The sequence below is a fragment of the Arachis ipaensis genome, chromosome B10 (genome assembly GCF_000816755.2).
Source record: "Arachis ipaensis cultivar K30076 chromosome B10, Araip1.1, whole genome shotgun sequence".
Taxonomy (NCBI): Eukaryota; Viridiplantae; Streptophyta; class Magnoliopsida; order Fabales; family Fabaceae; genus Arachis; species Arachis ipaensis.
In genome coordinates this window covers 109,712,046-109,724,939 of record NC_029794.2, presented here as the reverse complement: position 1 = coordinate 109,724,939, position 12,894 = coordinate 109,712,046, and the positions used below count along the sequence as shown (strand labels likewise).

Sequence of the window (12,894 nt, the reverse complement as noted above, 5' to 3'; positions counted from 1 at the left end):
GACACAGGTTCGAAGACTCAGTTTGAAGCTGCAAACGGTTATTAGTTTTATTTGAGTTAAGTTATGAGTTGAGTTGCTTTCATAGAATTCCCTCGCCTTTGTTAGTTAAGATTTTATCTTATACAGAGGGATAGGAGTTGTATTTGAGTTTGATTTGAATTCTTTTGTATGATATTTATTATTCTTACTAATTATGTGACTAGTATTGCTTGGAGATTTTTTTATATATGATTTTAATTAATAGAAACAAAACTTTTCGGCTTCTTCTTAAAAATTGAAACGTGAAATCGAACTAAATGCTCAATATTAAATAGTAAATACGGAAAATAGGTCAATAACGCCTCACTTTTGGTACGATCATGATGTGCTGAAAGTTAGGGTGTTACAGTATTAAAATATTTTAGTTCTTTAATAATGTTCTTTTAGTTCTCTTAGTTCTGCCTTCAATATATTTAGCATGCTTTGGGTCTTTTGGGATTAAATTCATGCCTACATTGTCTGTATTTTGTTTCTTGATTTTAGATTTTTGTGAATAAAACAATGAACACCAGATTTTTTTAATCATTAAATCTTAAAAAGGAAAGACAAGGAAAAAAAAACAACTAAAACATAAATAAAAAAATATAAAAATTTCAAAACAAAACAGGTTTTTATTTATCTTACCAATTAGATATTTGCTTTGTGTCTTCATTTCCTCTTATAGAAGTATAGACACCTTTGAAACCTAATGTAAATTGATGGATTAATTTCTCTATACTTTATGGGAATCATTATATATTTTTTATTAGTATTTTAAATTCAAAGAAAATGAAATAATCATGTAGATAAGTGAAGGTGTCACTTGTTTACTTAAATTATTGCTCTAGTCTGATGCAGAGATGAGTAAGATTGAAACAAAAAACTTGCATGGATGTGGATTATGCAGTTTATTTGCATATGGCTATGTATACTAAAATATGTAATGATTATGTTTAATGAAACTCCATTATGTATATATGTACAAATGATTTGGATCCGGATATAGACGAGCCTGATTGGAAATATAAGATTATAAAAATGTCTTATGTATGATATTTAGAGGTATAGAGACTCAACCCCAAAGTTGACCCTTTTTATTTTTGAATGAAAATTTAACTTTTCATTTAGAATAAATTAGAGTGACTTTTCCACAGAATAGGTAATATTCAAGATGGTGTAAGACCCGGTTAATTAATGGCTAATTAACTCATAAATGAGAATTTATTCTAGAAAGCCAAAAATATTATTTTTATGGCTAAATGTGATAGAGGAAATTGAGACGAGAATTTCGGTACCAATTTTATAGAAATCGGACCAAGATTGGACCGAACGGGCCAAACCGGACCAACCGGACCCAAGGTGGGCCCTTGGCCCAACATAACTAAACCAAAACCCTAGTTTTCAGCACTCTCTCTCCTCACACAACACCAAAACACGCTGAAAATTGAGATGGAAGGGGGAAGAACACTCTCTCAACTTCCTTCTCTCACTTGATCTTCAAACCACCATAACTTTTGATCTAGAGCTCCGATGTATTTCTTTATTTGTCATGCTAGATCAGTTTATTTTTAATTTATTTATAACTATTAGTAATTTTTGGTTCTGTGTCTCTGTTCATTTAGTTTTTGATCATTGATCACTTGAGTAGTCAAAGTAGATTTGCTTTTCTCTTATATCAGATTTACAATTTATTTTTTTTTCTTTTTTTAATGGTTTCTATTGTATTAATAAGCTACTAGACCAACTTAAATAAATTTGGTTACTAAAATAACGAGTATTTTTTGCCACAAGAAATTTTTTCTATTTTGTCAATTCATATATTATTTATATCAGATGATATTATGTCTCTTGTATGGGAAAATATATAGCTTGTCCTTCAAAATTGATACCTCTGGAAAATTTTGCTTTATAAGAGTAATGACTAGGCTCATTAGTTATGAAAATTTACTTATCTATTTAGAGCGAGGATCTCAACAAATACGGGACTTGAATAGATAGTTACAATGTTTCGCCTTGAAGAAAGCTATTAGAATTTTCCACTCTAGCATGGATTTGAATCCTAACAAAGTGGAGGGTGCATTAAGTTATCAATTGAAGGTATATGATTGTGTGGTGATGTGTTTGTTTTTTTATAAATTGTAGGTGTATGTTGATTTTTGGGAGATGGAGCCGTTGGATAGCCATTTTTTTGGAATAGACTCCGATGAGGAGTTCCCAAGAGGAGACAATATAGATTTTCTAGAAGACGATTTGGAGGCTGATGAAGATAGACCTCAAGATAAGAGAATAGCAGAGCTGTCACGAGAAGATATCATGCAACTTCAGTTTACAGATGAGGAAGCTGTTTATCGATTCTACAAGACTTATGCAATGATGCACAGTTTCACTATGAGGTTGGATGAAGTCAGACACGATAGCGATGGTTGCATAATTATGCGCCAAATTGTTTGCAATCGGGCGGGCTCAAGAAAGGAAGAGGTTGAAAAGGATGAAAGAATCCAGGAACACCGACCCCTAACTCGAAGTTGTTGCCGGGCAAGAATTTGTGCAAGACTCGATAGAAAAATTTATAAATGGAAGGTTGTTTCGTTCTATGAAGAGCACTCTCATGGATTAGTTGATCCACTCGACGTTAGCATGATGCCTAAGTATCGCACATTTAGTGTCTCGGATAAAACTCAGGCGAAGAATTTGCACGACATAGGCATCAGGACCTGTCACATCTTGGGATACTTGGCTGCTCAAAAAGGTGGATATGCAAACTTGTCATTCAACCAAAAAGATATGTACAACCTCATTACTCAACATAGGAAGAAAAAGGTGAAGGGTGGTGATGCAAATGTTGTAATAAGCTACCTGAGAGGTAAAGCTGGGAATGATTCTTATTTCTTTGGCAAATCGATTGAAAAATTTGTTTTGGGCTGATGGGACTAGCTGTATTGATTATGAGTGCTTTGGGGATGTCTTGATATTTGATTCGACTTACAATAGGAACGTCTACAATAAACCACTTGTGATATTTTCTGGTAGCAATCATTATGGATAGACCGTCATATTTGGATGTGGTCTTCTTGTTAATGAGGATATTGGTTCATACAAGTGGCTCTTGGAAACTTTTTTGGAAGCAATGGGGAATAAACACCCTATGGCAGTTGTCACTGACGGAGATCTTTCAATGAGAGAAGCTATTAATCAGGTCTTTCCTTATGCAACACATCGACTATGTGCATGGCACTTACATAGGAATGCATGCGAGAAGGTTAAGAATAGTGGATTTCTAAATGACTTCAAGAAATTGATTTATGCTAATGTGAGTGTTGAAAAGTTTCAGGTCATGTGGGGAGACATGGTGGCGAGGTATAATTTATCAAGCAATTCTTGGGTCGACCAAACCTATGAGTTGAGGAATTTATGGGCTCTTGCATATTTGATGGACCAATTTTTTAGGCGAATCAGGACAACATCTCAATGTGAAGGGATTAACTCTCTAATAAAAGCATATGTGAGAAAGAAAGATACCCTTCTTGAATTCATCAATAACATGGAGACCGTTGTTAGCCATTACAGGAACAATGAAAGAGTTGCAGAGTTCAATAGTAAATATATCGATCCAGTACTTGTGACTTCTTTGCCGACACTTGAATATTTTGCTACAAAGACTTTCACTCGTAACATGTTCTGGGAGGTCAGGAAGGAAATTGAGGGTGCTTGTGCTATGAATACAGAGTTGGTAATTTAGGATGGTGGAAAACTATACTTCAAGTGTAACAGTTTTGGAGTGCCAGAGATTGATCATGTGGTTGAGTTTGACAGAGTTGGGGGGATGTTTCGTTGTGAGTGTCTATGGTTTTTTGAAAATAGAGGGATTCCCTGCATGCACATATTCGCATGCCTAAAGCACCAACACGTTGAAGTTATTCCAGAAAGCTTAGTGTGCAAGCGTTGGACGAAGAATGCCAAGAATGATTTCATGAAGTCAAACGTCGACGATCCAGGTGATTCTGATAATGTACTAGAGTGTCGTTTGGGTGTGTTGGGTGCTGAGTGTTCTAGGTTGATGGATGTTGCATGTAAGAACTCAAGTGATTTTGTTGAAACAATGAATGATGTTGTCAACACAATTACAAAACTCCAAAAGCGAGGTGAAAATCCACGAAATCGTAATTTAGACGATGACTACGTTGTTGACCCATTGGTGGTGAAGAGTAAGGGAGCTCCCGTGAAAAACTCAAAATTTAAGCAACAGAGAAGGTGTTCAAACTGCGGTGTGACAGGACACTACAACAAAAGTTGTCCTAATGTTCCTGGTAGAATCCCAAAGGAGCCGGTAGACGATGATACAGAAAAGAATATCAGCAGCCATCTCGACATCCTCACTAAGGTATCTCATACTATAACTATGTCTAGAATTTCGTTGTATGGTGATTCGGCATATTGTGTTTTGGATTTATAAACTATGTTATTTTTATGATGTTGTAACGAAAGATGATGTTTGGTTTGTGATCAGTGCAAAAGACATGACAGTGTGAAAAATCAGCAGAAGATGGAAAAAGATAGGAACATTGGTGGTGGAACAGCACCAACCTCAGCAGCTAAATCAGCTTTTACTGATCAAGTGAAAACATCAAGTCCTGGTCCCAATATCCCGGTTTGTGCATCTACAAGTAACGAAGAGTTTGGGATGAGTTCCAGAACGGCTGAGTCTCCTGTTGTGGCCCCTGAAACTGGAATGGCAGATTGAAGATGATTCAGATTTTGGGATGATTGGTAATTTTGTACCATTTACTAATTACTAATTACCTTTTATTGATGTTTTTTATAGTTTGCATTCATTGAGTGATTTGACATTTATTGAACTAGGAAGATTATGTCATTTTACTCATTTACTATCAAATTTTTGAAATTGCTTTTTGACTTATTCTATCAATAACAGAACTTGAGCTTAATTTTAGTTCATTTGATGTGTCCCCATGTACTATAGTAAGTAATTACCTATATTCCTAGTAAAATATGATGCAATATTTTATCCAGGTTTGCCTGACTCTTGATGGGGATTTGAGCATTATCTGTGCACTAGTATTGAGCACGAGTTGTGATTGATCATGGATGCACTGGTTTTAAATATCGAGTGTTCATTACCTCTAAGTTATTTAGTATCCGCAACTAATTAATCCAAGTTGGGATTGATAATGCCAAGTTTGACATTGAAATTAATGAAACATTTCATTGTACAGAGTAATCCATATATATATAAGTCAAAATTCTATTAGTTATGTTAATTCTTACTTTCACTCACTTTCACTCCACGAGTTGTGATTGATCATGGATGCACTGGTTATCTCACAAGATTGCTATGCATCTTCACACTCACTTTCACTCCCCGATCTAAACTCTGCTTCTACGCTGTGAAATTTGTTATTTTTCAAGGATATCAACATGTGATCATATTGGAAATCACGAATTATTAGTTAATACATCTACATAATTTTAGCTTTTCAATAATGACTTAGAGACTTAGAGTATCAATTAAAATAACGAGTAAAGTATTTTAGTCCCTAACAATTGACTTCAGTCTTAATTTTAACTTTAATATCTGAGACGTTATTTTTTCTAGTCCCAAATATTTTAGTCCATCCTATTTTAGTCCTCTACTTAAAATTAAATTGTTTTCAAAAATTTATTTTTTTTGGTATATTATCACTTTTTTCATTTACTAAAATAGGATAAAATAAGACATTTAGAATAAAAATATGATGTTTAAGATGTTACTGAAAAAATTATCATGTACACTACCACAAGAACGGAGTTTAGCCACCAAATTTTAACTATGAACGCTAAATCGTGATAAAAATAAATGAGCGTGTCTTTTATTTATCACCAAATATGGTTACAGTGGTCACCTCTTGCAACAAACAATATTTTCTGTACTCCTCTAATTCTATTCCCTCTCTGTACTCCCTGTCTAACATTAACGTGCCATAACCGTCATGTCTTTAATAAATTTATTAAGCTATAATATTATTTTTTAAAATTATTCTAATATTAACACAAATTTTTAAAATTAAATTTAGATAAAATAAAAAATTATAAAGATAATTCAAATATTCTAATATTTGAGCTACTTAAAAAGATAAAATTTATTTAGCTAAAATAATATAATTTGGATAGATAATAAAAAGTTCAGTAATTTTTAAGTAGAAAAAAAAATTTTCAATAAATCTTTTAATAAAATAAATTGTTTTATCATTTGTTAGATTTTAAAAATGAGGATAAGTTGAAAAAAATAGTTAATACTAATTAATTTATGAGTAATTACTCACTTGTATAAAAGTTCATAATTTTATTAAGTAACAAAGAAATTGATTTGTAAAACTTCTTATAATAATTTTTTCGGCTGGTACGTCTTGACTTGCTCAATGGAGCTTTTCCCATTGAAATAGTACCCTGCTTTCTCTGATGCTTAGCGTCTCGAATTTTCTTGGTTGGAGGACTGGTTTTCAAATTGTTAGTTGCTGACCAGTGCTCCAACCAGCTTAGAACTGAATTTGGATCTCCAGGAACATATTGCAAATGCAAGGCCATTATAGTAGTTGATGAATCAAGACGCTGAAATAACATACCAACGTTTTAACATGCTCAACATAATGGACATATCAAAAAGAAAATTGCAAGAGCTTAGAGTTACATGATGTAGCAACAGAAGACCCTTTTTTCAAATTTGAGATGAAGAAATATTGTTAATAAGAAATGGTACACATAGAAACACATCACTTTAAGATAGGCAATCATATTTATCTTGATGATATGAATTCCTACAGCTCCTACGTGATTACATCACGGGTAATCAGTGCCTTTTACCCATCCAATCAATACCGCAAAATGCTTTCTTTAAACAAATTAGTAGATAATAAGTAGCACCCATTCAATTAGAGGTGAGGACCTACAGTCTGGTGTCAATAATTAATATTACAGAACCAAATACAATTATAGGCCATTCATTCTACAGTTGAATTCTAGTTTCAATCAAACTCTTGTCACATTTACAATAAAAGATACATGCTACAATACAGCATATCCACAATAAGTAGGCAAACTTTGAATAAAACACAAATTATCATACATGGTACAATGTAAGTTACCTTTCGGATGAAAGCATTTGCTGACAGATTTGTAATTTTTGTAGCTACAGCAATTGGCTTGACAGGTTTGCCATCCTAAGGCACAAGTAGTTGAGAAGGAAAATTGTTAGCAGTTAAATAAAACAACATACTTGCAATCTCCCCCTTCTGTCTCTACAGATTTAATACACAGAAACTTGAAGCCAAAAATTTCATATTTTAATGGAACCATTTAACTCTACTTTGACCAAGTTAACAAACCAAATCTCTATTCCCTTGCATAGTGCCCTCCTCCTCAGAGAATTTAACACATGATAATAGTTTGAATATCTCACTCATCAGTCATACAATTGAACACTTTATGTAAGACCCAGAACTTTTGAAAAAGGGCTATCATGAGCTAATTTCAAATTCAGTATTTTTGTAGCTTTAATTTCAGAAATTTCTTTATTAAAGAAAATTAAAGCAAGTTTCGATTAATTGAATTTGAAATAAATTAAGATTATTATCCAATTTTACAATTATTGAATTATTTTTTATATTCAAATTATAAAGTTGGTAGTTGTGAAATAATAAGGATTTTATATGATTTGGACTAAATAATTAATATTTTAAAATATTAATACTACTGTTTTGGGAAAATAAAGGATTCAATTATATTATTTCTGATTATTGGATTTGAACATTTTATTGAAAATAATTGTGAAATTGATGAACAAATAGTATTTTTATACATTATTATTGTTGGATTGAAATTCATTTCTAATTATTATATTATCCCTAATTTTATTTGAAATTACAAAACTACCCTTAAACCTAATTTTATCATAATCCTAATCCCAAATTGGGAAAAACCCTAACCTTGAAACCCTACCCGGTTACCCGTTCTTCCCGTATGTCCCAGCAGCCACAACACACACGGTTTCCCCAAAGTGAATGAAAGAAAGAAAGAAGGGGCAAGTAGGGGAAGGGGCCGCGGAGGAAGGGAGGAAGAAAGGAAGAAGGCCGTGCTGGCGTGCTAAGCTGCACTGCCACCACCGTGTCACCGCCGACCCATGAAGCTGCCGCCAGAACTGCGTGAAGGACAGAGGGAATCCGAGAAAGAAGGAGAGCGCCAGAAGAGGGAGGAGCTCGTGCCCTCCTCGCGAATCGCCGCTGCCTCGCGTCGTTATCCTCGCCGTGAATCCCGTTGACCCTGTTGCAGCCGTCTGCGCCGTCATCCTTGCCACGAAGACAGCACCGCCGTTGCCATCGTTGCACGAGGAAAGGAAGAGGCTCACAGTGGAGAACATGACGCGAAGAGAGGACGGAGCATGAGAGGGAGACAAAGGCCGCATTAGAGTTGTTCTGCCGCCTACGCCGTGCCCTACCACCGTCGCCGAGCTTCCATAGCTGCCGCGTTTCACCGCGGTTGAGGGCGTCTCCACCACCGCATGTTGGCCGACGATATTGCCGATCTGCTGCTCCGCAGTGCCTAGCTGGAGCTTCTGTTGCTGTTGCCGGAGATCGGTGGTTGCCGAAAAATACCACTGTTGTTGCTGTTGAAGGAGGGAGAAGCCGTGCCGCTGTTCTGGCCGCTAGGAGGAGTCTCTTGGCCACTAGAAACACCACCGGGGATGCCGTTACTTGGCTCAGTCACTTCTTCTTGGTTGCGGTAAGGGTTTTGTTTTTGGCTTTGATCCTTTTTGAATTCTTGAAATACTGTAGTCACTGAATGTTGCTGTAGCCATCGTCTGGGTCGCGTGGAGGGAGAAAGAGCCACTGGGTGTTGCCGCACCTGGCCTCCGCCGCCTCTGTCACCAGAAACAGCCACCGAGTCCTCTATTTTGGTAAGAATTCCTGAGTCGAAAGGCCTTTTTGTCACTGCTCTGTAAACTTATACTGAGGCGTTGCGGTGTTGTCCATCATAGGGTTGTGGTTTTGTGCTTGCATTTTTGTGCTCGGAGTTTGCAGCTGCCTTGTTTTGTCATTCCAGTAGGTATTTATGTTTCGAAAATCTCCGCGTTATTGTTCTGTACATGTATTAAAGCCTTTATGATATTATTGTTCTTAGGATTTAGCAACCGAGGTTGCTTGTTGTGATTTAGAGCTATTTATGCTGGCACGAAAGTGTGTGGGGCTGTGCTTTGAAGCTGCAGTTGATTTTGGGTCGAGACGAAAGGCTTTCGGAGAGGCATTTGGGTTATGGTTTCAATTTGTCGAGGTAGGGGCTTATTCCGAAAATTATGTTTTATATATTGGAATTATTACATATGGATACTGATGTGAGACAATGTATATTTGGTGATTGTATCAGTCTTATGTATTGTTTGGTTGTCTTGAATGATTATGAATGTTTGTTTGACTGGATTGTTGTTCGGCCTTGTGAAACGGAATGTTTTTGAAGCTGATTCTTTTAAAGATTTGGGATCGAGTTTAATCCGTTGGAAAATTATTTGAGTTGAGTTGAGTTGGTTTTCTTGATAATGTGAAAAATAGAACACACTTTTGGATTCAGCCTGGTTTTCTTTAGTTGATTTGGTTTTGATAAATGAATTGTTGCTGAACTGTTTCTTTAACGTTTTGGAAATGAGTTTAATCGGTTGATAATGATTTGATTTTTGACACAGTTTCCTTGAGATATGAAAATGAGGTGACTGTTGGATTTAGCTTGCTCTTGAACTGATTTGGATTTGGACCGTTGAAAAGGATTGTGGAACGGTTTAGTTGGGACCCGAACCGGGTGGCAAAGTCCAAGTTTTAGGAGAGGTGCTGCCGAAATTCCGATAAATTCTGGGATTTTATTAAAATGCTATTTGGAAGATTATGAGTTAAACACTTCTACTATTTTATTTGAATTATTAAGAAGGGGATGACTTATGCTTTTGAAATGAATTATTAAAAAGGAAGTTGTGATTTAGTCTTGTTTCTTAAGAAAAGTATTATATCTCCCTTGTGAACAAGTTATTTAGATGAAACTTATGCTTTAAGGCTGTTTTAAATGTGAAAAGGGTTTATGTCTTCGAATTTGACTTGAGGGTTTCAATTAGAGGAGTTTCAGTGACTTTTAAAGAACCTGAACGTCTATTGACAAGTTTCATTCTAAAATGTTTTGGGAAAAGTGTTAAGTACTCTTTAAATTCTGAATTTTTGCAAGACTAAAATAATTTTTGAGCAGTTTGAAACACTTTAGAATTTATCATGGGGTTAAAGCTGGTTTTGTTTAAGTGAAGAAAATGGCTTTGAAAGGAGTAATTGATTACATGACTCGGTTTGGCTCAAATCCTATTTTATTACTCAAATCAGGAAGCCAAGGTTTTAATGATTTTAAGTGAATTTGAGGAAATGAGTTATGTTATTCTCCTCTAAAGACTTGAGACTCTGCCGAGGAACTTTTGTTATAAAATCCCGTTGTTGGATGGATGATTTTGAATATTTCAAAAGCGATCTTTAATTTGCCATGATTTTAGAAGTTCTGGAAAGAGGATGCCGAGAGTGGCTTTGTTTTTAAAAAGGGGAACTTACTTTGAGTAAAATGGGCTTATGAGCCTGAAATGATTTGAGGAATAAGAACTTTAAAGCCAAGGTTGAAAAGAGTTGAAATTTGATTTCAAAGTGAAGTGAATTGAGAAAAAGTGATTTATGGCTTGAATGCTGATTTTATGAATTTGATGATGTTGGATGGTGGAAGTGCTATTTTTTTATGAGCCGGAATGGCTGTGTATGATAATGAATTTTGGCTGGTTGCGGAATATGTTGAGCCGGATGGCCGACTATGAGTCATGAATTTAAGCCAGACGGCTGAAATGAATGTTGATTTATGGCTGAGAATAAATGCATATATGCTGAAATATTGATATTGTGATTTTTCACTTCCAACTATCTGAGATACGAGTTTCCCTGGGTAGAAGCAGTGGCTAGCCACTACCTGCTCCAGGTTGAGACTTGATACTCTGCTGACCCTATGTCGTAAGTGTGGCCGGACACTGTGAAAGTTCCAGATGAGCTCGGCCCCGTGAACATACACCAGTGAGGGTGTTGGATGTGAATTATAATTATCTCTTGTGAATAACTCGAGTTGGGGATGCACGACAGAGGGACAGTCCAATGGTTAGCTACCAGGACTTGTCGAGTTGGCTTTATAACCGACAAATGATATCATCAGCCACTAGGATAGGCATGCATCATATGCATCTATGTGAGATTATTTGGGTGTGCATATTGTACTTGGTTTGCCTTTGTGATTACTTGTGATTAACTGCTAATTGTTCTACTTGTAGTAACTGTTTGTTTGTGCTTGAACTTTCCTAATTGTGTTTGCGACTGAGACTTTGTTGGACTGTGGTAATTGATTGTTGTTTGGGTTGTTTGGGCCTAGTGCCGTGGTTGATCATGAGGTGGGCCGAAGGCCATGTCTGGTTGATATTTCTGGTTTGGAAAAGTATGAAAGGCTAATTTGGTTCAGCATAGATGAACCTTTTGAAAGGCTTTTGAATTTTAAATGAACAGATTCCTCTTTCAGAAAAGATTTCAAATTTTTCTTGATAGTAAACCTTTGCTTTTGAAAAGATGCATAAGGCAGTTATTAATCACTGAAATGATTTTATCTTGCGTATCCTATTATAGTAATTCAACAACCCTATAGTGAGAACCCTTTCAAGGATGATGTTCTCACTCCCTTACAAATTTCCCTTTTCAGGATATGGACGCAGAAGTCACGAAGATTTTATTTATATATATATGTGTGCGTGTGTGTGTGTGTGTGTGTGTGTGTACTCTTTATGAGTTTTGTAAGTTGTATGGTATGTATGGATGTACGTTACTGAACAAAAGTATTTTTGGAGAGGTATTGCGGTTTAAAGTTTTAAACAGGCTCATATTTTAGTATTAAATAGTATAAGAGTCGTCGTAATGTCCGAGCTATCAGAGTCCCGCAGCCGGAAGCGTGAGCTTTGATAGTTAGGGTGTTACACTTTACACCACAGGGAAAAAAATCAGAAGAGCACCAAGAGAAATATAAAAGATATGATAAGAATTTAGTTCTTGAACCTTACCGAAGACTTCAATAGATTGCACTTATCTTGGATTTCAAACCCAACAACAGACTGTCTGACTCTTCTGCCACGAACAAGTGCTTGTAACTTGACAATGCCATACATACAGCATAATGTAGCCACAGCTTGTCTCGTAACAAGGTGCCCACGAATAAGTGCTTGCAACCTTATTATGCCTTTTAGGGCCCTAAATGCCCTTCGTGCCTTCATGAAAGATGTTTCCGTAAGAAGACATAATACCAACTATGAAATGAAACAATTTACAAGAACTCACACAATCAAACCCTGATCCACGTATTCTCTTTCAAGTACATGTTTTTCAAATATTGGAGACAGAAGCAGCAGAAAACTTAAGACAGCAACAAATGTTTTTCTAAAATATGGAATTCCGCCACGAGTTTCACAATAATGGGAACCAGGGAGCATTGGATTCCATGAAAGATACAGTTAAGAATTATTGAGATATGAAGAAAGTAATTATAACTTTTATTTTGTAAACCATAAAGGTAAGAGTGACATAAAAAAGTAACAGATAACCTTTTCAGGACCCTAAAAAACCCAATATCATGAGGAGAGGGTGAAGCATGAGAATGCCATAGACTTACCCTTATGATCTGATTTGGAAGTAGAGGAAAAGAAGATGGTTTAAGTGCAAATCGGGGAAGTGGCGATGCTTCAAACAGTGAAGTGATAATAATCAATTATGGACCCTTAATTATTGGCAA

At 35.7% G+C, this 12,894-nt stretch overlaps 1 protein-coding gene across 4 annotated transcripts; it reads left to right on the top strand.

Annotated features, from left to right (window-relative positions):
- Nucleotides 7,930-11,229, top strand: LOC110267584. 4 transcript variants are annotated; one of them, XR_002355354.1, is made up of 5 exons: nucleotides 7,935-8,790; nucleotides 8,863-8,965; nucleotides 9,047-9,114; nucleotides 9,190-9,339; nucleotides 9,746-9,969. XR_002355354.1 is itself a non-coding variant. In XM_021113329.1 (4 exons), the coding sequence occupies exons 1-4, from the start codon at nucleotides 8,753-8,755 to the stop codon at nucleotides 11,105-11,107; spliced, it is 369 nt and encodes a 122-aa protein (XP_020968988.1). In that variant the 5' UTR covers nucleotides 7,930-8,752; the 3' UTR covers nucleotides 11,108-11,229. The 4 variants fall into 4 exon arrangements, 2 of the variants coding, with proteins under 2 accessions (XP_020968988.1, XP_020968989.1); XR_002355353.1 differs by having other exon boundaries at nucleotides 7,940-8,790; nucleotides 9,047-9,110; nucleotides 9,746-10,033; XM_021113329.1 differs by lacking the exons at nucleotides 9,047-9,114; nucleotides 9,746-9,969 and adding an exon at nucleotides 11,030-11,229 and having other exon boundaries at nucleotides 7,930-8,790.